The 26,190-nt window shown below is 38.8% G+C and overlaps 1 protein-coding gene across 3 annotated transcripts; it reads right to left on the bottom strand.

Annotated features, from left to right (window-relative positions):
* Positions 1 to 8,175: 8,175 nt before the first annotated feature.
* Positions 8,176 to 23,577, bottom strand: pwwp2b (PWWP domain containing 2B). Of its 3 annotated transcripts, none has more exons than XM_065296001.2 (4): positions 23,179 to 23,577; positions 19,164 to 19,214; positions 17,429 to 19,077; positions 8,176 to 9,641 (listed from the first exon to the last, which is right to left on the bottom strand). In XM_065296001.2, exons 1-3 carry the CDS (start codon positions 23,316 to 23,318, stop codon positions 17,430 to 17,432), a joined length of 1,839 nt encoding a protein of 612 aa, XP_065152073.1. In that variant the 5' UTR covers positions 23,319 to 23,577; the 3' UTR covers positions 8,176 to 9,641; position 17,429. The 3 variants fall into 3 exon arrangements, with proteins under 3 accessions (XP_065152073.1, XP_065152075.1, XP_065152074.1); XM_065296003.1 differs by lacking the exon at positions 23,179 to 23,577 and adding an exon at positions 19,290 to 19,324; XM_065296002.2 differs by lacking the exon at positions 19,164 to 19,214 and having other exon boundaries at positions 23,179 to 23,568.
* Between the last annotated feature and the right edge of the window lie 2,613 nt (positions 23,578 to 26,190).

Below are 26,190 nucleotides of genomic sequence, written 5' to 3'. Positions count from 1 at the left end.
CTGCAGCACATGCAAGGACGCAGTTAAAGAGCACCTATTTTGTTGCTAAAAAGTTTATTTAGCGTATTTTGTGTAATACTATTTGTGTGTGGTTTATGGTTCAAAAATCACATTATTTTCCACATACTGTAAATTATTGTATGTCCTGCCTCCATGAAAAGTGTTGATTCTGTACAAAGCTCATCGTTCTGAACAGCACAGTGTCCTCTGATTGGCCAGCTCACCAATCCTAAATACCTCTGACGTCAGCCGGAAATGAGACGCTCCTTACCATAGTTAGATTAGCTCACAATGTGATACTGACAGGAGTTAATATCGTCTTTACTACCTTATCAATATGAGCCGAATCTGATCCAGAAAATGCTGATGACCAAGCTGATCCATCAACTTTACCAGGGCGGTTTGAGCAGAACAGATTGGTAAGTTAAGGATACTAAACCATGTCTGCTTTTGTGATCGTAGAAACGACAAAAAACAAGTGCTACTCTGGACTGCACAAAACTTGTGTTTGAATCATGGTTTAGTCAGTAGTAAAGTCTTTAAATATGAAAACATAGACTAGTTACAGACTGCGAGTCTGAAGTGGGCGGGATTATGATAATGATCGCCGTGTCCATGTCAACCGACACAGCCTACAATCCGTGTGTGTTTTTGTAGTCCAAGAAAAGAGATTTAAGTTGGAGATGATAAATCGCATCATCAATTACTTTGGGGTTTGTACCTTGTTTTGCATATCGTTACACACACACACACACACACGCACGCACGCACGCACGCACACACACACGCACGCACGCACGCACACACACACACACACGCACGCACACACACACGCACACACACACACAAAGGAAATGTTAAATGGTAAATGGGATAATTGGTTCCCCTTTAAAGAACTGTTACACATCTTACATGTGAAGAAATCTGTATTTGTAAAGGTTTAAAAGAGGGCAGAAAAATGAATGTGAAGTAAGACGACGGGATTTGTTTACTGTAATAAGTATGGTGTTGTTACTATTGGAATTATTATTTTTAACACAACTTGTGTTGTCCCTTTTATTTATTTTAACACAAAATCAACACAAAATAAGACATTATCTGTTAAATAGCCTAACACAAAAAAACTTGTAAAAAATGAACACATCTTTCTAGTGTATCTTGATCCAGGACACCTCAGTCGCACTGGTTATCTTCAGGTTAAAAGCCTCTAACCACAACTGGGTATAATTAAATAGTAAATAAAGGACGGTAATATTAGCAGCTTTCTTTTAAAGTGTGAAACAGAGCAGAATACAACACCAGGCCATCTTCAACACTACATTAAACTATCAACAACAATTCATGTAGATGAAGAGCTAAGAAATGTTTGATGTTGTTTCATTGTTTAATATATGATAAGGAAAAGCAGAACATCTCTCCATCTCTATCCATCTCTCTCTCTCTCTCTCTTTTGACACCAGGGGCTTCAATTAACCTCACACGTGATTTTAATTTGGTCGTCTCTGTTCTTTAAATCTCTGACATATTTCTGATATTCCTCCAGGTCCGAGCGTGGTGGATTCTGTCCTATTTCTGCTCTCATGAGACATCCCAATAATGGCACTTTGTAAATCTTCAGGTTTTTAAAGATAATTAAAAGTGTGACCTACATTCTACAGATTCAGATGTAAAAAATTTAAATATCTCAATATCTTTATTGATCAGGTCAGTTGTTTTATCAGGTCACAGTAAAACTCTAGTCCTGTCATGTACTACTACTACTAACATTAATCCTTACTACTTACTACACTTATTACTAACTACTACTTACTACTGCTGCTGCTACTAACTACTTCTTACTACTATTACTTCTTACTACTACTACTACTACTACTACTACTACTACTGATTGCTGGTTTGTGTGACTAGTTGTAAAGAGACTCTTTACTTACAAGCTATGTTTCTGCTACAGGCCACATGTGTTATTCTGTGTTACAGAGAGATGCTTAAGTTTATTTTAACATGTTTAGTATAATGGATTAGTCTGAATGCAATTACGACTGTACCTGTACTTCTTGAAACATGCTCTGCAAAATCCAAGTCCAATCCACACACGCACACACACACAATTATCCAGTTGTGCCATTGTCTCATTTTGTCTGTCACTGTTGAAAATTATTTAACATTTTGTCACAGACAATTAAAATGCAGTAAAGGCTTTTAGTCAGTGCTTTTGAATGCAAAATCAGGCGTCCTAACTAGTTTGACCAGAAAAGATCCCTTTGGTCAACTAGCTTTACCTTTGTGACTAGCACCTTAAAATTACTATCAAGTTTGGACTTACATGAATTAATAATGCAGAGAAATGCAGATAATGTGTCCTACAGTAGATCTTGATGTCAATGGAATCAAGACTTGAGTGATTTAAACCTGAAGCGCTGCATTTATCCTTTACTTGCCTGTGGAAAACTCTTTGAGAGAATATTGAAGTTGACCTGATGATTTTTCCATGATTTAGCACGTCTCTTATGGTATGACTTGTGCTTAGATCCGGAAAAGGCCCTCAGGGACATCTCAAAAAAGACATTCAGGTCCTTCCCTCAATCTACTTTACCTGCTTTGTCATTTAACAGGTAAATAGTAAGTGCTTGTAAACTTGATGCTTTAAAACTTCATTAAAGCTATTTAAGCCATAAAAACGTTTTAATATGCTATTTCATATGTGACTGAATGAATGTTTTAATGATCTTACAGACCTCTGGAAATTAGTTTGTGTCTCATGATTGCAGTTTGACTTTAATATCAGCAGATGGCGCCATTTATCAGTGAAGTCTGCTGGAGCTTTCAGCTAAACCCACATCCATCTCTTTCATGTGCTTTACAGATTATTAAACTTTATAAAAAATGGACTAATAAATTATTTAAGATACACATTGATTACAATTGAATACAAAAAATTAAGATGATTTAAATGGTCAACATATTATATCCCTTATTAAGAACTGCATTGTTGTGATAAAATACAGTATTTTAATTTAATACAGTAAACTGCATTTTAGTAATATTTGTAATGAATGAAATGAGATTTACATTATTTACATAAATTGTTCATTCATATTCAGTTATAGTTGGCACACATAAACTACTGGCTTATGGTATCTACACTACACTTAAACTTAGCTAAAGATATTTTATATCCCTGACCTTAAATCACAAACATCTTTTACACTTTTATATTTGTATTTCAACATTGATGATTAAAGATATTTGAATTATATGGAGTAGAAAGTGTGATTTAATGGGAGGCATGTTTTAGTTACGAAATCTAAATATGGTCATTTCATAAACTTCTGTAGGGTTTATACACAGTTAGTTGTAAACAGCTAATCTTAACCCATACTCTAACCCTAAAAGAAAACCTTTTACTTTTATACAAAGACCCCAATCCTTTTTACTATATTTTATTGCGTTTAGCAAATGAGGATCTTTCCAAAATATGGTTAAAGTTGTAAAGTAAACAGAAATGATGAGAGGAGAAACACAAACATTCATCTGTAATTCTATTAAACATTTACATTTAGCAGACGCTTTTATCCAAAGTAAAATAAGGTAAACAACAGAAGCAATTATAACACTACAAAAACAGCAATAAATAAGTGAACTTAAACTAGACTCATCACCTCTAACACAGCTAAGGTTTGAACTCTATATAAGTAAATCAGGTGAGATGTGTTTTTAGGTTTATACAGACTCGTAATTTAATCTAAACCTCAGTGGATCCCCCTAACCACACCACATCTCCTCCTGAAGACTCCCTGAGGAGGAGGAGTGCAGCATTTTTTCTCTCTCTCTCTCTCTCTCTCTCTCTCTCATTTGTTGACTGATATTCTGCACAAGCGGCAGTGAGCTGACACACAACACATCTTAATAAAGTTGACTATTTTACTAAAGCACAGTTTTATTTTCAGCCTCTAGACAGCACAGCATGTGATGTGGCTAAACTAAAGACCTCGTCTTCATCACAGAGGAGTCTGTCTGTTTGTTCATGTTAACATATTACCTACCTATCTGCATCATGGATTAATGGAGGCGACTGGGGGTTGATAGTTTGTTGAAGGTTAGAATGAAAGTGTCCGGGCTACTGAGCTCAATGTCATGATGTTCCTCAGGTGGCTTGAGAAGATTCTGACTGTTGATGTTTTCTATCATCGGGAAAAAGGGAAATGGAGACCCGTAAATATTCATTTTAATTCACCACAATCATTTGCTTTATGTTACATTCAATCTTGTGCTCATATTTATTGTCATTTTGCACAAACAAAACAAAAAAAATCACAAAAGTTCGCTACCGTTACACAATTAACTGATTGCACAATTTTCCCAAGTGTACCTTTTAATCTATTTTTTTTTTACTCGATCAATCACTGAATGGTGGGACGATGAAGACGATGAAGGTATCTCAGAGTCAGAACACTGGATTCAGATGTGCCTTGATCTCTTTAATCCTCGCCTCTCCATCTTCACGCTTTCAGACCTGTGGACAAAACTGTTGGATGCAATTCGCAATCTCACCACTACATGCCGCTATAATCTACACAAGTTATAAGAACTGAAGCACATTTCTCATCTTGCCATTTATTTCAGCTACAGTAAACATCATTCACATTTAAAACTAAAATCATCAACTCCTCCATTACATGATGTGACATTTAAAAACAATGTGATCATTTGAGAGATCTGAAGACTGACAGAGGTGAATATACACATGAATCTAGTTTAATCTATTTGAATATCTTAAAGAAAACACTGAGTTTAACAGTGTAAATATCAAAGTTTTGAAAGACATCATTGTTAAGAGCATAAAAGGTTTTGTGATGAAAGATCTGCTGTGTGTTGACCGATCAATACTCCATCACAGCTCACAGTCATTGAATTCCAATGGGAGAAAGCTTCAATAAAATCCAACAGACACCTCCGATCAGATCAATAAACCAGATCAGCATACAGAAGCAGGCACACCAGATGTCTTCTCATCAGTTCAAATAATAATAGCTTTCTCTTATTAACTGAAATTTTCAGATAACAAATTTAGCTGAAGTCCAGAATCAGAGAATAAAACTGACGGGCAGGAAATATTTTTGTCAAATGTAACAGAGATCAGATCATTGAGTTTAGTAAACGTCTCAATCGCCTCTTCATCCACACAGACATCAACTATCATCTATCTAGATGATTTCTACTATATAAAGTAATCTACTGGAGACTTCACGATCTGATATATTAAAGTTCTGCTTAAAGACTTCAGTAATAGTGATGAAATACTTGAGTACAGTAAAGCAGCAGCAGCATTAGGGAGATAAATGAGATGAGGATTAAGTGCAGTTTGTGTCCACACAACACAAGTGTGTTTTCAGATCAACAATGCCAAAGGGAACAGAAGGAAACTCAACAACACCTGGAGACACAGAAGACTGAAGCTCTGGAGAGAAACAAACACGCATCGCTTTTCCCAGCTGGAAATAAAGCAGATGGCAAAAGACGTCTGTAGGGAGGAACCATCCAATAATCCCTGGGCTGTGGAACATCTCAGATTTCAATCATCATCATCGTGTTTGCAAGAGAAACGGCTGAGCATGAAGAACTAATGATCTTAAAACAAAGATTCAGATGACATGAAATCTAAATTCATCTCTGATTCTAGATGCTCATCTATGAGCTCTTTAACACATTACTAAAATTGAACAAAGAAAGTTACGAACCATACACTCAAATATTCTGTTAATGATGATAAATCTGTGGATTTTGTGTTATGTAGATGTGTGTAAAGTTTGAAAATGTCTGCAGTCTTTTAGGAAACTAAACGCTGATCTCAGTGAGGCCTTGTCCACATGGACACAGGTATTTTTATAACCGTGACTTTTTTATGCGGTTCGGCCATCGTCCACATGGACACGCAGTATCACGTCACCGAAACCAAACATTTTTGAAAACCCCTGCCAGGATGATGATTTTAAGAAACGCCGGTTGCCCAGTTGTCGTGTAGACCGTAAAACTGGGATTTTTGCCTTGTGACGTCACTTCTGATTGGCCAAGATAGCTTTACGATTTGAGTTATATCACCAGCTGCTGGTGTGGCTTGCTCTTGACAGCTGCTGTCACGTGTGGATAGGCCTTAGACACACACACACACAGTTACACTTAGTATTATCTAAAGATATTAATGGTTCATTTTCAATGAGTCTACTGCTAATATTAAAAGGTTCAATGTGCCGACATAAACATTTAACACACTGTATGAAACTGAATGATTTTTACTGTGGATTGTGATCCATTGGAAGTGAAACCACTATAAGATTAGTATTGTTTAGTGAATATAAACCACACATTTCAGTTCATACGAACAAATTGATGTTAAATGAGACATTTCACAAGATTTTAAGATGCTAAATAAGTCTTTGGTGTCCCCAGAGTACATATGTGTAATTTATTATGTTAAAGGATCACTCCACTTTCTTAAAAAAATCTTGATTATTTCCTCACTCCAATGTCATCCAAAATCTTGATGTAAATCAAGGTACTCTTTCATTTGAAGCACACATAAATAGTGTTAATCGTCTACGTCCAGCTCTTTCAGTTAAAAGCACAGCGATTCTTGTCCATGCCTTAGTTACATCTCGTATTGATTTTTGTAATAGTCTCTTGTATGGTTTGCCTTCAAAATTACTTAACAAATTACAATTAGTTCAGAATTCAGCTGCTCGAATCATTAGCAGAACTCCCCTAGCTGAACATATCACACCTATACTACAAGACTTGCACTGGCTCCCGGTAAAATATCGTATTCAGTTTAAAATTCTTCTTTTAACGTATAAAGCACTTAATAACCTTGCTCCGACATACTTATCTGACCTTCTTCATATTTATACACCTTCACGGACTCTAAGATCATCATCGTCACTTACACTCGCTCTCCCTAGAACTCGCACTACTTCTATGGGGTCCCGGGCTTTTAGTCATGCAGCTCCTTACCTTTGGAACTTGCTGCCACAGGATGTGCAAAACAGCGGTAGTCTCCTTGTTTTTAAATCTCGCCTTAAGACCCATCTTTTCCGGGTGGCTTTCATGTGATTTTTTTAGGTTTTAATATTGTTTTTTAGGGTTTTTTGACATTGACATTGTGTATATCATTACTAATGCCTGTTTTACTGTGTTGTAAGGTGTCCTTGAGTGTCATGTAAGGCGCCTAAAAAATAAAATTTATTATTATTATTCAATACCATCATTATTTTTAACAAAACAAATAAAAAACAATACACTTTTAAACCACAACTTCTCGTCGTGTTATGCGCCTCACATGATGTGTAATCACGTGGAAAGGTCACGCGTTATATGCGATACACACATTTGCAAACCATTTTAAACAGTAAGCTGACACAAAGACATTAATTAGTATTATTTTACATACACTCCTCTTTCTCCACAATTGTAAACACTGGCACGGTAGTTTCATATACGTCATGTGTGACCTTTCCGTGTGTTGACGCATTACGTAAGGTCGCGCTGGCACATCATACATTCACACTCTAGAGAAGTTGTGGTTTAAGTGTTTTTTTTATTTTTGGGATACTCGGTTGGGATCGTTTAGAGCGCTTTAAAGCTGCGTTGAAACTGTGAACTGTTGGGGTCCAATAAAGTCTATTAAATTGAGAAATATTCTGGATTTTTTTTTCTTAAAAAAAAAAGTATTTCTTCTTGACTGAAGAAAGAAAGACAACATTTTGGATGACATGAGGGTAAATAAATTATCAGGATTTTTTTAGGAAAGTGGAGTAATCCTTTAAAATTGCGACTTTGGGTGTGTCCTTTAAAATGCAAATGAGCTGATGAAATGCAAACATTGATCACCATAATGGTGGTTTGTTGAGATTGAACCTTAATTATGCTGTCAATTATTTTCTCTCTGCACTAAATGTCAGTGCCATGGTTGAATAGTGCAGGTTAAGTTGCAATATTATTATAGTAAGATCCCCTTATGACATCACACGGGGAGCAACATTTCAATTAGCTCTTTTTTCCCCATGCTTACAGAGAATGGTTTACCAAAACTAAGTTACTGAGTTGATTTTTTTACATTTTCTAGATTGATAGAAGCACCAGGGACCCAATTATAGCACTTAAACATGGAAAAAGTCAAACTTTCATGATATGTCCTCTTTATTAATAGTTGAGTGAGCGTTTATGTAACCAAACAGTGTTTTGAAATGCATTGATGGCATGTGAAAGAACAATCCAGAAAGGTTATTGCTTTCATATTTTATTCTATTTACAGCACATAAAAAAATCCACCATGGAGTCGTAGATGGCTGCAGAAATTCCAGAATCATTAACCAGCTGGAGAAGAAATGCATCAAAACCTGCGAGTGACACGTCGCTCTGATAGGACGAGTCGGTGTTCTTAGATCCGAGACGGGGCGAGTTTATTTCCCCCGGCTCGGAGGTCTGCGTGGGTGCGTGAACGACTATTTCTTCATGATTGGCAAGGTTGGAAAAACGTTCCTCGTCAAATACACCTACAGATATTTGAGCCCATTCATCATTTAGCAAACGCATAATAATAATAATTCATCCAATCAGCTGTAGTGTCGTAAGCTAGAATAAAAGATGGCGATGCATAGGGGAGCGTACAATTCTGTCCGTATGTCCAGTGAAACATTTCACGAGAGGAAAAGAAAGAGCGAATAACGGCGTAAACCAGGGCTAAACACGAGAATACAGTGTACACAACTTCCTGAACGCATCCTTGAATCTGTATGAGAAAAATAAAAAAACAAATCACTTCAAAAGCGATGGGTCGCCGTCTTCTCCGTCAGTCTGCAAACTCTAGTTAGTGTCGCCCGATGAGTTCACAGCAGGCCACCAGGATTGGAATAAAGTGCTATTCTTAACGTGACACATTAAATAATTAAAGTCAATACAACTGAATGATCACCGGCCTCTTCAAAGACCAGATCCAAAAGAAAACATCAGAGTGAAATCAGATTTCAGTAAGAAAACCAGCTGGTGAGAAACAGCAACGGACAAACTGGACGTTGAAAGATCGACACAATTCAGAGGTTACAAAACTGAATTTCACATTTTCATAATTGTAGGAAAGAGACACAAGAGTAAGACTTGTTATTAACTATCACGGTACAGATGTTTGTCTGTTTGGGCCTCCTGTGAGGATGGTGCCGTGATGGGCCTGGCGGGCACCCGCGGTAAAACAGAAACTGATGAAGGAAACCGTCAGTCTTAAACAGCAGCAGTTTCATCTCACGGGATTATTTCCAGGGCGGTCACCTGACGAGTGTTTTGTGAATAAATACATTCGGATTTAGTGTCGAGCTACTACTAATATAATGTACGTACTAAAAACAAACAAACAGAAGATGGAGAGACAAACAAAGAGAAGATATGGGAATCAATCGCTCCCGAGATTTTCGGGAATTCTCCTTGTGGAAGTTTACTCATCCGGTCCACCCTTCTCTTTCGACATCCGTGTGGGGAAAATAAGCACCTTCGCTCGTGATATCCGTGGCAAATGAAGGCAACTCTCCATCCGGGGAGACTGCCACATCCTGGGAGCACAGATCCTGTGTTAAAACCAGTCCATCACCTTCCTCCTACAGACAGAAAAAACAACATTAATAATACGCTCAAGACATGAAGACGACAAACGCCTTTGGTGTGAGAGACCTGGGTTTGAATCCACTGTGACACACCATTGTGTCCCTGACACTTAACCCCTAACCTTTTAACATATATAACAATTGTAAGTGGCTTTAGGTAAAAGAGTCTGCTAAATGAATTAATAAATGAAAATTTTGAAAGAAACCTAGTTTGGCCAAACAGTAAGTCAAATAACAAAAGCATTTAAAACGTTTTTTCTTTTATTTGTTTGCATTGATTTTTAAACTTTAAGCCTCACATTGTCATCTTAACAACAGAAAATGTCAGACTTTATTAAAATCTGTGTGGTAAAGATTTACTGGCTATGTCAAATATGACCTTACATTTGTTAATGCATTGGAGTCGCAAGCCCGAAGCTCCGTTGAGCTTATCAGCTAAATCCTATTTTTTCACTATCTTATTCCTATCTATATAATATAACTTATTAGTTTATCTTAGGAATACTTTACCTTGACGATTACTGAATTGTATTACTAAGCGAAACGATTTTATCACTTGTAACACCCAGTTTTAGCATATAGCCCTCTAGCATTTCTTACCGTCTGTTTACTTAAACCTGCCTTCTTTGGCGATCTAATGGCGGATTCATCCGAGGTATGCTTTTCTGATCTCTCCACACCAGATCGGGAAGCTGTGAAGGAGGTGCTGCCCGGCCTTCGCAGAGTCAGCGTGCCTCACATCACCCTGACCACAGACACTCGTAGGCGGCCGAGGCGTACTGCGAGCCAGCACCCGTCTCGATGCAGCTTCACGGACCGCGTTCAGGCGAACGGAGACGCCATCGCCCAGCATGAACACGGTAAGACTCCGCTTGTCATTGTAACCTGCACTACTTGCCACATGTACAGTTTAGCTTCTTCCGTCAGCATAGAGGGGTTTACATGTGCTAAGTGTATTGAAGTAGTAAGGCTGACGGAGAAGGTTGCTGAACTAGAAGCGCGCATCCGAACGCTAGTTGAGGACAGTAAGACCGCTAATGTTATTGTTACAAACACTGTTTCGGGTGCGCCTAGTGTTAAGCGTAATACACATGGCTCGGTTCCGACTTCAGAGTCAAGGCGGCTGACTAACTGGGTGACTGTCAGGCGGCATAGTCACATTCGGCACCCAAATCACGCTCCTGTTTTAATATCAAACAGATTTTCTCCACTCAGCAATACACCGGCTGAGACGTCTGTTAAAAGTGCCCTGGTTATTGGAGATTCTATACTCAGGAACGTTGACATTGAGGCACCAGCCACCATAGTCGATTGTATACCGGGAGCCAGAGCGTCTGACATTAGATCCAAATTAAAAGTGCTGGCTAATGCTAAACGTAAGTTTTCTAAGATTGTTATTCACGCCGGCACGAATGACACCAGACTCCGCCAGTCGGAGATCACCAAAGATACTATTAAAGAGGTGTGTGAAATTGCAAAAACAATGTCAGACAATGTAATTTGCTCTGGTCCCCTCCCCGCCTACCGGGGAGATGAAACTTACAGTAGATTAGTGTCTCTTCATGGCTGGATGTCAAAGTGGTGCCCTCAGCATAACGTAGGGTTTATAGACAATTGGAAGCATTTCCGGGGAAGACCTGACCTGCTAAAGAGAGATGGCCTCCATCCGTCTCCGGAAGGTAGTGCTATACTCTCTAGAAATCTGACCAATAGTCTTACTTTTGATATAGTCTGACTATCCAGGGCCCAGGTCAGGAAACAGACAGATCGGCTTACCCATCAGTCTGTTAGCTGCCTTGACATGTCAAGATCACATATATCCCAGCACATAGAGCCTTTTTTACCAGAGTACCAACACATCTCGACTGTGTCTGTTCCTCGAACAAATAAATACAGAGCACCGTCTACCTCGTCTCGTACAAATCTTATTAACATAAAATTAGAACACAATACACTAAAAGATGAAACTCAAATGTTAAAATTCGGCCTTCTTAACATTAGATCGCTTACCAATAAAGAACCTATTATCAATGAAATAATTACTGACCAAAACTTAGATGCACTCTGTTTAACAGAGACCTGGCTTAAAGCAGACGATTACATCAGTTTAAACGAATCCACCCCACAAGACTATTATTATAAACACGTTCCTCGCCTAAAAGGGAGAGGGGGTGGTGTAGCTACAATATACAACAAAATGTTCAAAGTAAACCATAAATCAGAACTAAAATTTAATTCGTTTGAAATAATACTGTTAAACATGGAAATAACTGATCGTAACAACAAACAGCTTTCGTTCATTTTAGCTACCATATATAGGCCTCCGGGCCACCACACAGATTTTCTTAAAGAAATAGCAGACTTCCTATCTGAGCTTACAGTCACTGTAGACAAAGCTCTTATCGTTGGTGATTTTAACATCCATGTGGATAACTCAACAGATGCATTAGGACGTGCGTTTATGGATGTTCTAAATTCTCTCGGTATTAAACAAAACGTGTCTGGACCCACGCATACTCGTAAGCACACATTAGACTTAATTCTGTCACTCGGACTCAATATTAATGACATCGAAATATCACCCCAGAGCGATGCCGTTTCAGACCATTGCCTTGTGTCATACACAATACTTCTAGATAGGACCGCTCAGTCTACAACATGCTACAGATTAGCCAGAACAATAATTTCCACCACTAAAGATAGCTTTATTAGCACTCTTCCAGACCTGTCTCAAATGAAACATGTAGCAGATAACCGTGAAGATCTGGATATTATAATAGAAAACCTGAACAACGTTTGCTCTAGCACAATGGATGCCGTTGCTCCCATACGAAAAAAGAGAATCAAAGGAAAAACGCCAGCTCCATGGTATGACCATCATACTGCAGCCCTTAAAAAAGTAGCTAGAAAAATGGAAAGAAACTACCGAAACACAAAGTTAGAAGTATGGCGTTCAGCATGGAAAGAGAGTGTTCAACACTACAGACAGGCTATTAAAACCGCCAGATCTACCTATCTCAGTACGCTTATTAAAGAAAATCATAACAACCCTCGTTTCCTCTTTAGCACAGTTGCGAAACTGACTAGAAACAAAGAACAAACAGAAACTAATAGTAAATTCCAACACAATAGTAACGACTTCATGAACTTCTTTACTAACAAAATTATTTCTATTAGGGAAAACATAGAAACTACGCAAGCAGCCACCACTCAACCCAATAGTACATTTACCACTAGATTATCATACGAACATCTTGAGTCATTTAAACCTACTACAATAGAAGAGCTCTCTAAATTAGTAACGTCATCTAAATCATCGTCCTGTATATTAGACCCCATTCCCACAAAATTACTAAAAGAGGTATTTCATGTAGTGTCCGACTCGGTACTAAATATCTTTAACTCATCGCTAGAATTAGGATACGTTCCAACAGCTTTCAAACTAGCAGTTATTAGACCGCTCATTAAAAAACCAAACCTTGACCAGGGAGATCTTAATAACTTTAGACCAATCTCAAATCTACCTTTTCTTTCTAAAATATTAGAAAAAATAGTGGCAAGCCAGCTACGCACATTCATAGCGAATAATAATACATATGAAAAGTTCCAATCAGGATTCAGGCCCCACCATAGCACAGAGACAGCGCTGCTTAGAGTTACAAATGACCTCCTATTAACATCCGATCGTGGTGAAATCTCAATCCTTATATTACTAGACCTTAGTGCAGCCTTTGACACAATAGATCACAGAATCCTACTCAATAGACTAGAAAACTATGTTGGCATCAGTGGTCAAGCGTTAGCCTGGTTTAGATCGTATCTAACCAATCGATATCACTTTGTTTATGTAAATGAGGAAGAGTCACATCACTCCCCCGTTAAATACGGCGTACCTCAGGGATCAGTTCTAGGCCCTATCCTATTCTCGTTATATATGTTACCTCTAGGAGACATTATCAGGAAACATAACATAAGTTTTCACTGCTATGCGGATGATACCCAGCTTTACATCTCGTCACATCCTAGCGAAACCCACCAGTTTGCTAAGCTAACAGACTGCATTAGTGATATTAGGGACTGGATGGCACATAACTTTCTTATGCTAAACTCCAATAAGACAGAGATACTTATTATTGAACCAAATCGCTCCAAACATAATATGTCAGATTACAAGTTGCCCATAGATGGCTGCACGGTGGTGCCATCTTCCACGGTTAAGAATTTAGGCGTAATGTTTGACAGCAATCTATCTTTCGATAGTCATATCTCCAACGTCTGCCGCACAGCATTTTTCCATCTTAGAAATATCTCAAAAATACGCCATATGCTGTCTGCATCAGATGCAGAAAAGCTTATCCATGCTTTTATGACCTCTAGATTAGACTATTGTAACTCGTTACTCGGGGGATGCCATGCAAATCAGGTAAACAAGCTACAGCTGGTTCAAAACGCCGCCGCAAGAGTGCTTACTCGATCTAAAAAGTATGACCACATTAGTCCAATTCTGGCATCTTTACACTGGCTACCAGTTAAATATCGCATACAATTTAAAATATTACTAATCACCTACAAAGCCTTAAATGGCCTAGCGCCCTCGTATATAAAAGAACTACTATCAGAATACAATCCACCACGTAAACTGCGATCACAAAATTCGGGTTACTTAATTATCCCTAGAATATCAAAAGTGTCTAAAGGTGGTAGATCCTTTTCCTACTTAGCCCCTAAGCTCTGGAATGATTTACCAAATAATGTTCGAGTATCAGACACAGTCGATCAATTTAAATCTAAACTTAAGACATTCTTCTTTAACAAAGCATTCACATAGAATGTCCAGTAAATGTACTTTTCCCGCAGTAGTTATTTTGTCTAGAACAAAGCACTCACATACCTCATACGGGTAATTTACTCTTGCCGCAATAGTTAGCCTGTCTGGAACCGAGCTGAATTAAACCACTATAATGTATGACACTTGCATTACATGCGAACGGCCCCTACGCTAATAGAATTCTGTTTTTGTCTCCCTGTCTCGTCCTCGACTCTGAGGACAATGAGACAAACAGACCCAGTTCCTGTTGCTGTGAAGGTCATCGCACCACTAATCAACTGGCTGTCCTTCAACGTGACGCCCAACCGATGCGCAACCAACGGCCACCGGCTGAACCAGTTTAATCCGCTTACACGCTTCCTATCCCTACCGTGTCTATATATTATAAATATAAATATTAATCTCTCCCTAGGGTTTTTTGTCCTTCTAGGATTTTTTCCCATTGGGTTTTCTCCTAGGGGGTTTTTTAGTCCCAGGGAGAGTCAGCCAACTTTGGCTTAACTTAGCACTTTACTGTATACGTTACATTATTAATATGCTCGCTTACACGGTTTTTTATCCTTAGCCGCTATATTCTACTTCTTATACTATGTATTGATTTTCAATGTTCTCCTCTACATCTACTCATGTAAAGCTGCTTTGCAACAATTAACAATTGTGAAAAGCGCTATATAAATAAAATTGAATTGAATTGAATTGACGGTAAAGCCCAGATCAGCTCACAAGAACTAAACTAAACTAAACCCTGTGGCCGGTTGCATAAAACTTTAAAACTTTTTTTCTTCACGACTGATCATAACTGTTTTAAGTATGTTACATAGAAAGGGAGATTGGTCTAATTTAAATGCAAATAAGACTGTTTAGCCCTAACTAATTGCTAGTTAGTCAGAATCATTCTTAAGACGCAGTCCTAACATCACGGCTATGTTTATGCAACCGGCCACTGGAGAGTCGTTGTCCTGCAGACTTTAGCTCAGCGCACCTGTCTGAAAGTCTCAATGAGCTGCTGAAGATGTGTTTGATTGTGCTTGAGCTAAACTCTGCACGACACACTTTGGGTAGTTTCAGAATAAACCTGAGACTCTGATTTCAATTATACCACAGGGCTGTTGAATGCTTTATTCTGATGTTTAGGGTTAGGGTGTTGATTTTTTTTGTAAAAGCAACCTGATCTGGCAAATTTCTTAAAATAACCACCGGAGCAATGTCTGTGGTAATCGTGGCATAAGAGGAAATATTAACAATGCTTCGCATCGTGCCGCACCACCTTGGATGTGCATTATTTTTGAATAATTCAACGGCCAGTCGTTAATTATTTCTTACATATTTACTGCAATTCCAGAACACACAAATGACATCTTCAGACAGACAATCCTATAAACCTCCTTACAGCCTATAGACAGGGGCCCTTTTCACACAGAGATTACGGAAAATACATCCAGGATTTGTCCAGGATCGTTTATGTTTTGGTTCATGATTTTCAGAAATCTGTGCATGCACTCACGCACATACTGTAAAGATCCCTTGACGACACATCACGCATTTTTCCACAACATCTGAAGTTTGCTAATTTCTGCTGGAACTACACGCGTGTGCATGTTTGTTTATAATAAGATCATAAGGAGCGCGTCATGAGCTGTTCTGTCATGCTGGTGAATGATCTCCGCTTCAGTCCAGTTTGATGACATTTCTCATTGTGAATGTTAATCTGTGTTTGTGTCACAACTTCTTGTTACAATGACATGCTCGTCCTCATGGCACACCCCTTACTAGGGCTGCACGATAAATCGCATGTGTTTGTCACGCGCATCTCGTCAGTAATGCCGGTTCCTTGATTAGTAGTAAATCGCCATCAGCTGTTTTGGAGCGTCATTTACTACACAGAGCCGTAGTTTACTGACAATCAGGGAAATTTCACATTATTATCGCGGACGTAACAAGGAACCGACATTACTGACTGAATGTTCGTGACAATCCCATGCGATTTATCGTGCAGCTCTACCCCTTACTGTCCTGTTTCTGCCATCAATGTTACTACTGTAGGTCCTCTATACGGGAGCCATCCCAGAACATTTACTGGACGTGTTTCTGTTCACACAGAAGACTCGCTGACAATTTTACAGAAAATTGGAGAGGCTTATGAAGTCATTAGATGTGAATAAAATCAACTGTGGAGAAATTCAAACATCAGCAGTAGTATAGGCTTGTAAACTTAAGATAAGAATATTCAAATAAACTGATGTCAGACCTTCTCTAAACATTAAGTGACTTCTTTAAAACATCAGGTGTTGGAATTGAACAGAAAATGTTTGTATGAGAAAACAAAAAACAAGTCTAATGTTATCAATAAAAGTTTCCTTAAAAATTAAAGTGTTTACAAAAAATTTGGAATATATCATAACATATAACAAGTGTCATCAACTCTTTCCACACCAGCATTTTTTTAAAAGTTGCCAGCCAGCACCAACATTGTTTGTGATTTTCAAAATTGTTTAATGTCTTCCAAAAAATGTTCTTCTTCAAATATATTAACATACCAATATATATATCAAATAAAAACAGACCCTCTTATTTAAAAAAAAAAACCTGTATCATCATATCTTCGTTTGTTCTTTTTATCTCCTTTCAAAATACACCAAGTTTTGAGCAAAAAGCTGAAATAATTATATTTTTGTGAAGGACTTTTGTTAGAGATTAGATTCAGAGCAATGATCAAAACATACACAGTTTTGTATCAGTGGATGCTTTAGTGTTTTAAAAGTTGGGTAAGGGCACTACCTGGTGGATAAATGCGGAAATATGGATTGCTGTAAAAACTCGTCATTAGCAGGGAATCTTTTTTTCTTAATTGACGAGACTTTAGAGTTAAAGGAGGTAAATGATGGCAATTTTAATCTAGGATACACTAAAGAGAAAGAGAATAATACAGTGAATCATAATGAAAGACCCTCACCCTAAGTTTCGCAGTGAGCAAGTAGCGATGTGATTTCTGCACCCATGTGTCCCACCGCTTTAGCAGCCTCCATAATGGCACGCCGGTACATCCCTTTCTTTTTGCGGTTGAAACGTGACCTGAAGAATTCACGGAAGGGCGACAATTTGGCAACCGAAAGTTGGGAAGTGGTGGGCGAGCCGAACCAGGAGACTTTAGCTTCGGGCCAGGGAGCGTCGACCTCGCCTTCTTCTCTATGAGTACCACTAATACTGAGTATTCGTGCGGGCCACCAAGGAAAGCCGTGGATCTTTCCCCAAACGACATCGCCCACCGTCACGGCGTGACCTTCCTCGGTCACGCACTTAGTCATGCTGCGGGTGTGCAGTCGTACTGTAAGAGGTGGAACCGTTTTACTTTCCCCGTGAGAGGAAGATGACACAGAGACATCGTCACCCGGTGCCAGGTCGCACAGTTCCGGCGACGTGCCGTCCGAACTGAAGGACTTTGACTCGTCCAGGCTATCGCTACTACAGACGGACAGACTCGACGAGTCTGCCTTCCTCTTTCGAAAGTTAATGAGCAACGTCAAGTCACCGTGACGCTCGACCTCTTCCGCACAGTTGCCTGACCAAAGTTCAAGTGAATTTTTATCGCCGCCGTCCTCGGGCGCAGTGCCGGGAACTCTCGGACTCTTTCTACGAGCACCGCCCACCAGCTCGGCCTCGTATATCGACACCTGCTCGGCTCCGTCGGCGCGAGATCTTAAGCGTATCTTGGGCGATGGGGCGTCTGGACCGGATAGTTTCGGGAGCTTGAGTTTGGGAATGGAAATGGTAAGGCCCGTTCTGATGGCGTCCATAGAGGGTTGCACATCTTTTTGGGGTGCCTTGGAAGTCTCTCTTTCTCCGTGGCCGTTCTGCAGCAGTTGCTTTGGGCAGAAGGGTTTGACGGACCCGTGAACTCTAGAAGGGATCTTTATGACTTCGCCTTTACCTTGCGGAGTGCTATACGAGATCTTGATGACAGGACTGTGGGGTATGACGTCACCTCCGGGAAACTTCTCATCGTCCTTCTTGTCCTTTCGAAAGCGCTTGTTTTCGTAGACCGCCGAGTCCTCTCGTCTTTTAGACTCTTTATTGCCGTCTCCGTCGTCCTTTCTCAGACTCTTGGCCGGGACCGTTTTAGTGTCCTCATCTGTGTGAGGTGCGTTCTCTTTCCTCGTCGTCTTGGGGGCTGTCGACCCGTCTTTGCTGTCCTCGTCGCTATTGAGAGTGTTTTTGCATTTCTCACACAACACCTGCCGTGGTCGAAGTCTGATTGTGCTCATGGTCATTCTGCCCGGTTCTCGCCCTCGTCTTTTCTTTCTTTTGATGGGACGAGGTGGCGGCTGTGGTACCCATTGGTTGTAAGTGTGGCGAACCCACACTGGTTGGGGAAAAGGGGCGCCCTCAAAGTAAGGAGGGTACGTTGGCAGTCCCGGTTGCACGGGGACGGGGACGGGTGCAGGAGGGGTCGTCTCAGGTTCTGTGTTCTCATCTTTTGGTTGCTCTGTAAGTTCATTTGGAGTTTTGGAGCGATGCTCTTCATTTGAGACTTCACAGTCTGGTCTCAACACGAGGCTCTCTTCTGACTTTCCAATGACGTCTGGAAGGCAAAACAGCCCAGTCCTGCAAAACAGACACAAGTAGAAACATAAGGACTAATAATAACCTACCACTTTCACATAATCATCATAGTAATGGACTTTAATTACCCATGAGAACAGCCAGGCCTTACAATAGCTTCCTGATGTTCTGCTTTTTGACTGAAATAACACTGAAAATTAATGCTTTTTCCATTTATTATCCAGTTATTCCAAACAAAATAACCAACCAATTACCCAAACACGCCATCTGTCATGTCAATGTTGTTGTGTCAGGATGTTTTAAAGTTTGAACAATAACCTATTCACAGTCAGTGACTGAAGAAAAATTGAAAACACTTGTTTTTTATATCCTTATTTTCAAAACTTTGCAGCACTAAAAAAATTAATCATTTCTAACGCAAGCTGACTCCTGACCAGGAAAACAAGTTAGTGAACCGGTTTAATCATGCAACACATAACCACACCTAAATGTGTGTCTAACCTTTAACACATAGCAGTAATCATCACTTCTTCTGTCTTAACGGTGAATCGTTCTGTTAGTTCAAACCTCACGAAAACATTTCACTATAAACTCAAAAGAAAACATATAGAAATCAGTTTAGTGGTCATTAAATTGAATCACAGCAAATACTTTAGCCATTAAGAAGAAAAAAAATCTAAAAATGTTAATCTCATATTATTGAAGTAAAGTTTTGATGCATAAGCATTACTTTATTCTTGCTCCTTTAAAACTGTTTTACTTTGTTGGCATCAATCAACCAAACGGACTACGACCCAAAACCACCTTACAGACATTTGCTTAACAACTGACATAAATAAACCTCCCATAATGCACTGGAGCATTGATGTGTACAGGCATACGACGGTGAATCTGTAAAAGTGCAACAAGCTCTGTGTGCTGTAAGGGTCGACAGACAAAGAGACCAACGGATCAACCCGTAGCCCCCCCCCCCTTCACCACCTCTATGAACAAAACAATCCCATAAACCAGCAGGGACGCAGGAACAGGGCCAAGAGATTTTGTTGTTTTCATATGTGGCACTGAAATTTGATTGTGCCGGGATTATCAATTAAACCTTAGTAGGAAGTCTTGTGGGTATAGAGAGACTGAAAGCCCTAAGGCAATAAAGCTACAATCATTTGAGATCTTTGATGTAAAAATAAAACGCCCACCCCTAAAGCTGCTGTCATCAAGGCCATAATTAACACAAGCCTATGACGAAGACCTGTGCTAATATCTCAACCTGAAGCCTTCTAGAGAAACATGGCTGTAAATATGGAGAATGTTTACAATAAAAGAATTATTATTCAAAAGTATTTTATAATCAAAGACTCTGTGCAGTCTAAACTGTATGCCTACTATTAAATAATAACATGTGAAACAGTACACAGATGAAATCAATTTTCAAAGCTTAACATCCCATCAAAAAAGAAGTGCTAAAAATGACCCGATATGAATTCATCACACTAGAAATGGAAACATGAGGCACATTGCATTGTGGGATAGTGTAGTGTAAGCAGTGTGCACTGAGTCATTTCATATAAACTATATTTCACACAATGCTCAAAGAAGCGCTGCACGCTATTCAGAAAATATGCGATATGCAAATTTATTGTTGCATTTTGCTATAACTATATTTCTTGCAGTATATCACTTTCCTAGAGAAATGCTATTTTTATTATTAATGTAATCATCATACTAAAATAAACAGTTAATACATAAAGATAAGATAAAATTAATTCTTTCCCCGCTAGCGTTTAAAAAAGAAAAAAGTTTCCAGCGCCAGCATTTTTTATGATTTTCACAAAAGTTTAATGCCTTCCAGAATTTTTTTCTTTAAAGGTGCAGTGTGTAAATTTTTGCGCCATCTAGTGATGAGGTTGCGCATTGCAACCAACGGCTCAGTTCACTGCTCACCCCTCGCTTTTGAAACGCATAGAGAAGCTACGTTTAGCTGCTACCGGACAGACATGTCATCGTCGGAGACAAATTAGTCAAAAAAGTTTATCTGTTAAGGGCTTCTGTAGAAACATGGCGGCACAAAATGGCAACTTCCATGTAAGGGGACTCTCGGTGTATGTAGATAAAAACATCTTATTCTAAGATAATAAACACATAACGGTGCATTATGAAAGGTCTTAATATACCACTGATCATATAGTTTTGTATAATATTTAGCATTTATGTCAAGAGATGCTTCTAAAAATTACACACTGCACCTTTAAACAAATAAACATACAATATATCAAATAAAACCAACACAAAAAAAGTGTATTTTCTAGTATTTTTCTCCTTTATCACCCCTCAAATATGGGTAGGTTTCTTTAAAAATAAAAAGAATTGAGCAAAAAGATGAGATAATTGCGTTTTTGTGAAGGACCTTTGTTAGAGATCAGATTCAGACTTTCAAAACCGAACTGTTTGCCCTTCCGGGTTTTATAAGTTGTGTAAGAGCGTCACCTGGTGGATAATAGCAAAAATACGGATTGTTGAAAAAACTCGTCATCGGCAGGGAAGCGTTTTCTGTTAATTGACGAGACTTTAGAGTTAAAGGAGGTAACTTGTGAAGAGGGGGGGGAAGAGTTTAATCTAATTCAGGCTAAAATTAATATTTCAGACGTACTGTTCGTTTTAGGCACAAGTTCATCACTGTCGTTTCCTCGCTCGCCTCTACTCCAGCCATATTTATTTTCTGCTCTCTGCTTGGAGCCGTTATATGGATATCGCACATACTGTTATCACGATAACTAATTTTTCCCCGGTATATCGTGCACCCCTAGCACAAAGCATAAATACTCTATTGTGCGACTAGTAAGATTTGTTGGTATACATCAAACTAATGAAAAATAAAGGCCACGGCTCTCCGTAAGGACACAGAGGATGAGCGGCCGTGACTCAATGTTCCAGCTCGACTCAATAACATTCAGAGCAGGATATGACACATCATGACAGAACAGAAACAATGCAATAAACCAACAGATAAGGGAGAAAAAATATTAACTGGGACGAGTTAAATAGAAAACAATAATCTTGCATAATAAAAACAAATTAGTCCTTTCATGAACAGAAAAAGTCATTCGAGTTTTCTCGGTTTGACCTCTTTTATTCAGGTCTGAGGTGGCAGAGAGCTTTATAAAGTAAATGTGACATTAGATTATGATGCTATAAATACCTCACACCGACTCAACCCTGCACAAGATTAACCTACACTATATGTGCTCATAAATACTCACACTAAATAAACTACACAACTAATATACTGATGATGATCTAGTTTAATTAGACAAATGTTTTGTCTAAAGTGACACCTCATCTGTCTTTGTCTGACACAAAGAGTCCTAAACATACTAAATATGCATCAAACCCCTAATCCATTAACTACTGTTTAACTAATATTATCTAAAGAGATGCATCTATAGACACGACTATATCATTTAATAGACGGCTGGATTGCTCTCAGGCCAAGATGAAAAGCCTCAAATGAACAGGCCTCTGAAAAATCATTGAAGCTTTGAAGACAATCTTCTCAATCCTATAAAACATTTTTTCACAATAGAAACAGAAAGACTTTACATGAATCCACACGTTTACTTGACATTTGATTTGACCTTTAAACTAACAGGAATATCCAAGGTAGCCATCACGAGCTACAACAATGCCAGCAGTCCAGGCCATTCGTCAAGAAATCACTGAAGAAATAAACAAACATCCGATCACAGTTTCTAATAATAAAGCTCGATGATGATGATGATGATGATGATGATAAATAAACACACAGTGTATCTGCTGCGCGTGCACATCATGATCCATTAACATTATACATCTGTATAGAGAAATAAACACAGCAGATTCAAAGCCACTTTAAATAGCTTCAGATGGCTACATGGCTAACTATAAACACACCATTGCACATCTAAAGGCCAATATTAAGATAAAAATCACACAAGTCGAAAGAAAAGTGAGCTTTTATTCAAATCGACGCGTTTCTGGTGTTTGATGAAGATGCTTTGGCTTCTTCTCATTGTTTCACATAAGGCCTCAGCTCGTCTTTATTCGGCCTGGTGTTAGGCCGTCGTCAGAAATGTTGGATAAATATAAAAGATCAAAAGAAAAGCGACTCACTTTTTCTTACAGTCCAGTAAAATGCCCGTGTAGCTTCTCTCTCGGTACGTCAGCGTCACCACGAGCGTGTCGTTCACGATCTGATCGACGGTGACGGGGATCCGGGAGCCGGCCTGCAGCTCCTCCGCTACGGCCTCCATGATTTCCTCGCTCGGGTGTCCGGGTGCGCGTCGCTCGATCCCGGCCGCCGGAGCCACGCTCGCTTCGGCCTTCGCTGCTACTCCGATCCGTGGGCGCGCACGGGAGGCTCCGCCAGGACGCGGAATGACGCCATCAACTCCGCCGAGGCGAATACAACGAATCCGTCCGCGGTGACATCACCAACGAAAGACTAAACACATGTCGATAAACTACAACTCAACTATTACAGGATAGATATTCAACTATTAACAAGCATACACATAACCACACTAACCTGTTATTATAACACACACACACACACACATCTGATCTATGTACACATTTACTATTTTGTATACAACATACAAAGATGACCTACAGCATATCATAGCATACATACAGTATAACATATATATTAACATATTATTGCAGCATATCAAATCTTCCCGTGTATTATATTTAAATCTACACTTATCACAGCAAAAAGCCTGTAGTATTTAAGTTGACCTTTATCTGTATACATTTACAACACCTCATCTATTATAACATTCACCCTAAGTTTAATTTCATTCATAAATCTAAATCAGTTTTCACTAAAAAATGAGATTTATTCACCAGGAGCTCTGGGTGGACATACAGTACAGATATAACAAGATAGAAAAAACATTTAAAGAAGTGAAATTAATATTATAATAATGATAAAGTGATACTATTATTGGGACAGAAGACTTTTGTACAGTTTGCAATGATGTACTATATGAACAGCTGTAAATATGTATGTATATATTTACATAAAAAAACAGTTATTGGCTTATTCAGTAGTACTGAGGAATGAATTATAAGCAGATATCTTTACAGTAAAGAAGTGTTAACCTGCTCTAGGTTTTTTTTACTTCATTCTTTTCATAATTGTGATAATCGAGGGCTTGACACATTAATGTTGTCTTTAATTTATAATGTGACAGGATTAAAGGAGACATTTCACAAGACTTTTTTAAGATGTAAAATAAATCTTTGGTGTCTCCAGAGTACATATGTGAAGTTTTAGCTCAAAATACCCAACAGATCATTTATTATAACATCTTAAAATTGACACTTTGTAGGTGTGAGCAAAAATGTGCTGTTTTTGTGTCTCCTCTAAAATGCAAATGAGCTGATCGTTGCACTAAATGTTAGTGCCATGGTTGGATAGTGCAGATTAAGGGGCGGTATTATTATAATAAGATCCCCTTCTGACATCACATGGGGAGCAAAATTTCAAACGCCTCAAACGCGTCTTTGCACAAGTTGAAATTATATGACACAAAGTTAAATTCCGCAAGTAATCTAGAGCGAGTAACGCGATGCCCTGCGTACGTAGCATTAAACATGGGTAAAGACAGATTTTTATGACATGTCCCCTTTAATACATTTTTACACACAGTTCTGGATGACGCAGGTAAAACCTTTTTTTGCAAAAAAAGAGCAAACCTGTGAAACAAAGTCCCAGTTTAGATGACACTGTACAAGAATAATACACTGCTTGAGTGATATTTGGAGATACAGAATACAAGCAGCATTTCAACACTAGCTGTGTTAGTAGGACATTAAAATGGCTGACTGTTAAGTTCAGACACAAGTGAGTGATGTATGGAGAGAGAGAGAGAGAGAGAGAGAGATGTGTGATCTCTGTGTTTTCTCCAACCAAAAACACAGAGATCCACACAAACCAGAAATAAGACAAAACTACTGCGAAGCACTTAGGGATTACAAAAATACAATCCACTACAAAAAACAACAACACCTCAATTTTACTCTCAAAGAAATCCAAGACTCAATTCATAATAATCAATTCTGGGAAAAATGGAATAGCCTAAACAAAAAACAAAACCAGGACATACCCATACAAAATGGAGAACTATGGAAAGACTACTTTAAAAACCTCTTCAGGGAAATCTCCTCAGATAGTCTTACACCTGATCAAAAAAATTTACAAACTAAACTAAAACAATTGGAATCCATCATTAAAAACAACCAAAACCCTTTAGATTACCCGATTAGCTTAGAAGAACTAAAAGAAGCACTAAAGAAATTAAAACCCAGAAAGGCATGCGGTTTAGACAACATCAGAACAGAAATGTTGAAACACAGTCCTGCAGCAATGCAAGAGGCACTTTTAAAAATGTTTAATTTAATCCTACAAACTGGACACTTTCCTGAAACCTGGAGTACAGGTTTAATACACCCGCTATATAAGAGCGGAGACAAATTTGACCCCAATAACTACAGAGGCATTTGTGTAAATAGTAATCTAGGGAAGACTTTCTGTAGTATCTTAAATGCTCGGATTCAGGCCTTCCTTACCAAACACAACGTCTTAAGTAAAAGTCAGATTGGATTTTTACCAAACCACCGCACCACTGACCACATTTACACACTACAGACGCTAGTCAATCAACACGTTCATCATAAAAACAAAGGCAAAGTTTATGCATGTTTCGTTGACTTTAAAAAAGCATTCGACTCGATATGGCACGACGGCTTATACTATAAAATTCTACAATCAGGCATAGGAGGAAAAGTATACGACATCATTAAATCCATGTACTCAGAAAACAAGTGCGGAGTTAAAATCGGTGACAAAAGAACAGAATTTTTCAGTCAAGGGCGTGGGGTGAGACAGGGCTGTAACTTGAGTCCAACTCTATTTAACTTATATATTAATGAGTTAGCAGTGTTACTGGAACAATCCAGCACACCCGGTCTCATCCTAAACAACTCAAAGATTAAAGCTCTTCTGTATGCAGATGATCTGGTGCTATTGTCAGACACTGCACAAGGTTTACAGCAACACCTGGACCTGCTGGAGAAATACTGTCAAAATTGGGCCCTGACGGTCAATCTGAAGAAAAC

This window comes from Paramisgurnus dabryanus, chromosome 20, assembly GCF_030506205.2.
Source record: "Paramisgurnus dabryanus chromosome 20, PD_genome_1.1, whole genome shotgun sequence".
Taxonomy (NCBI): Eukaryota; Metazoa; Chordata; class Actinopteri; order Cypriniformes; family Cobitidae; genus Paramisgurnus; species Paramisgurnus dabryanus.
The sequence above is the reverse complement of the archived record's forward strand: the minus strand, read 5'-3'. Positions and strand labels throughout refer to the sequence as shown.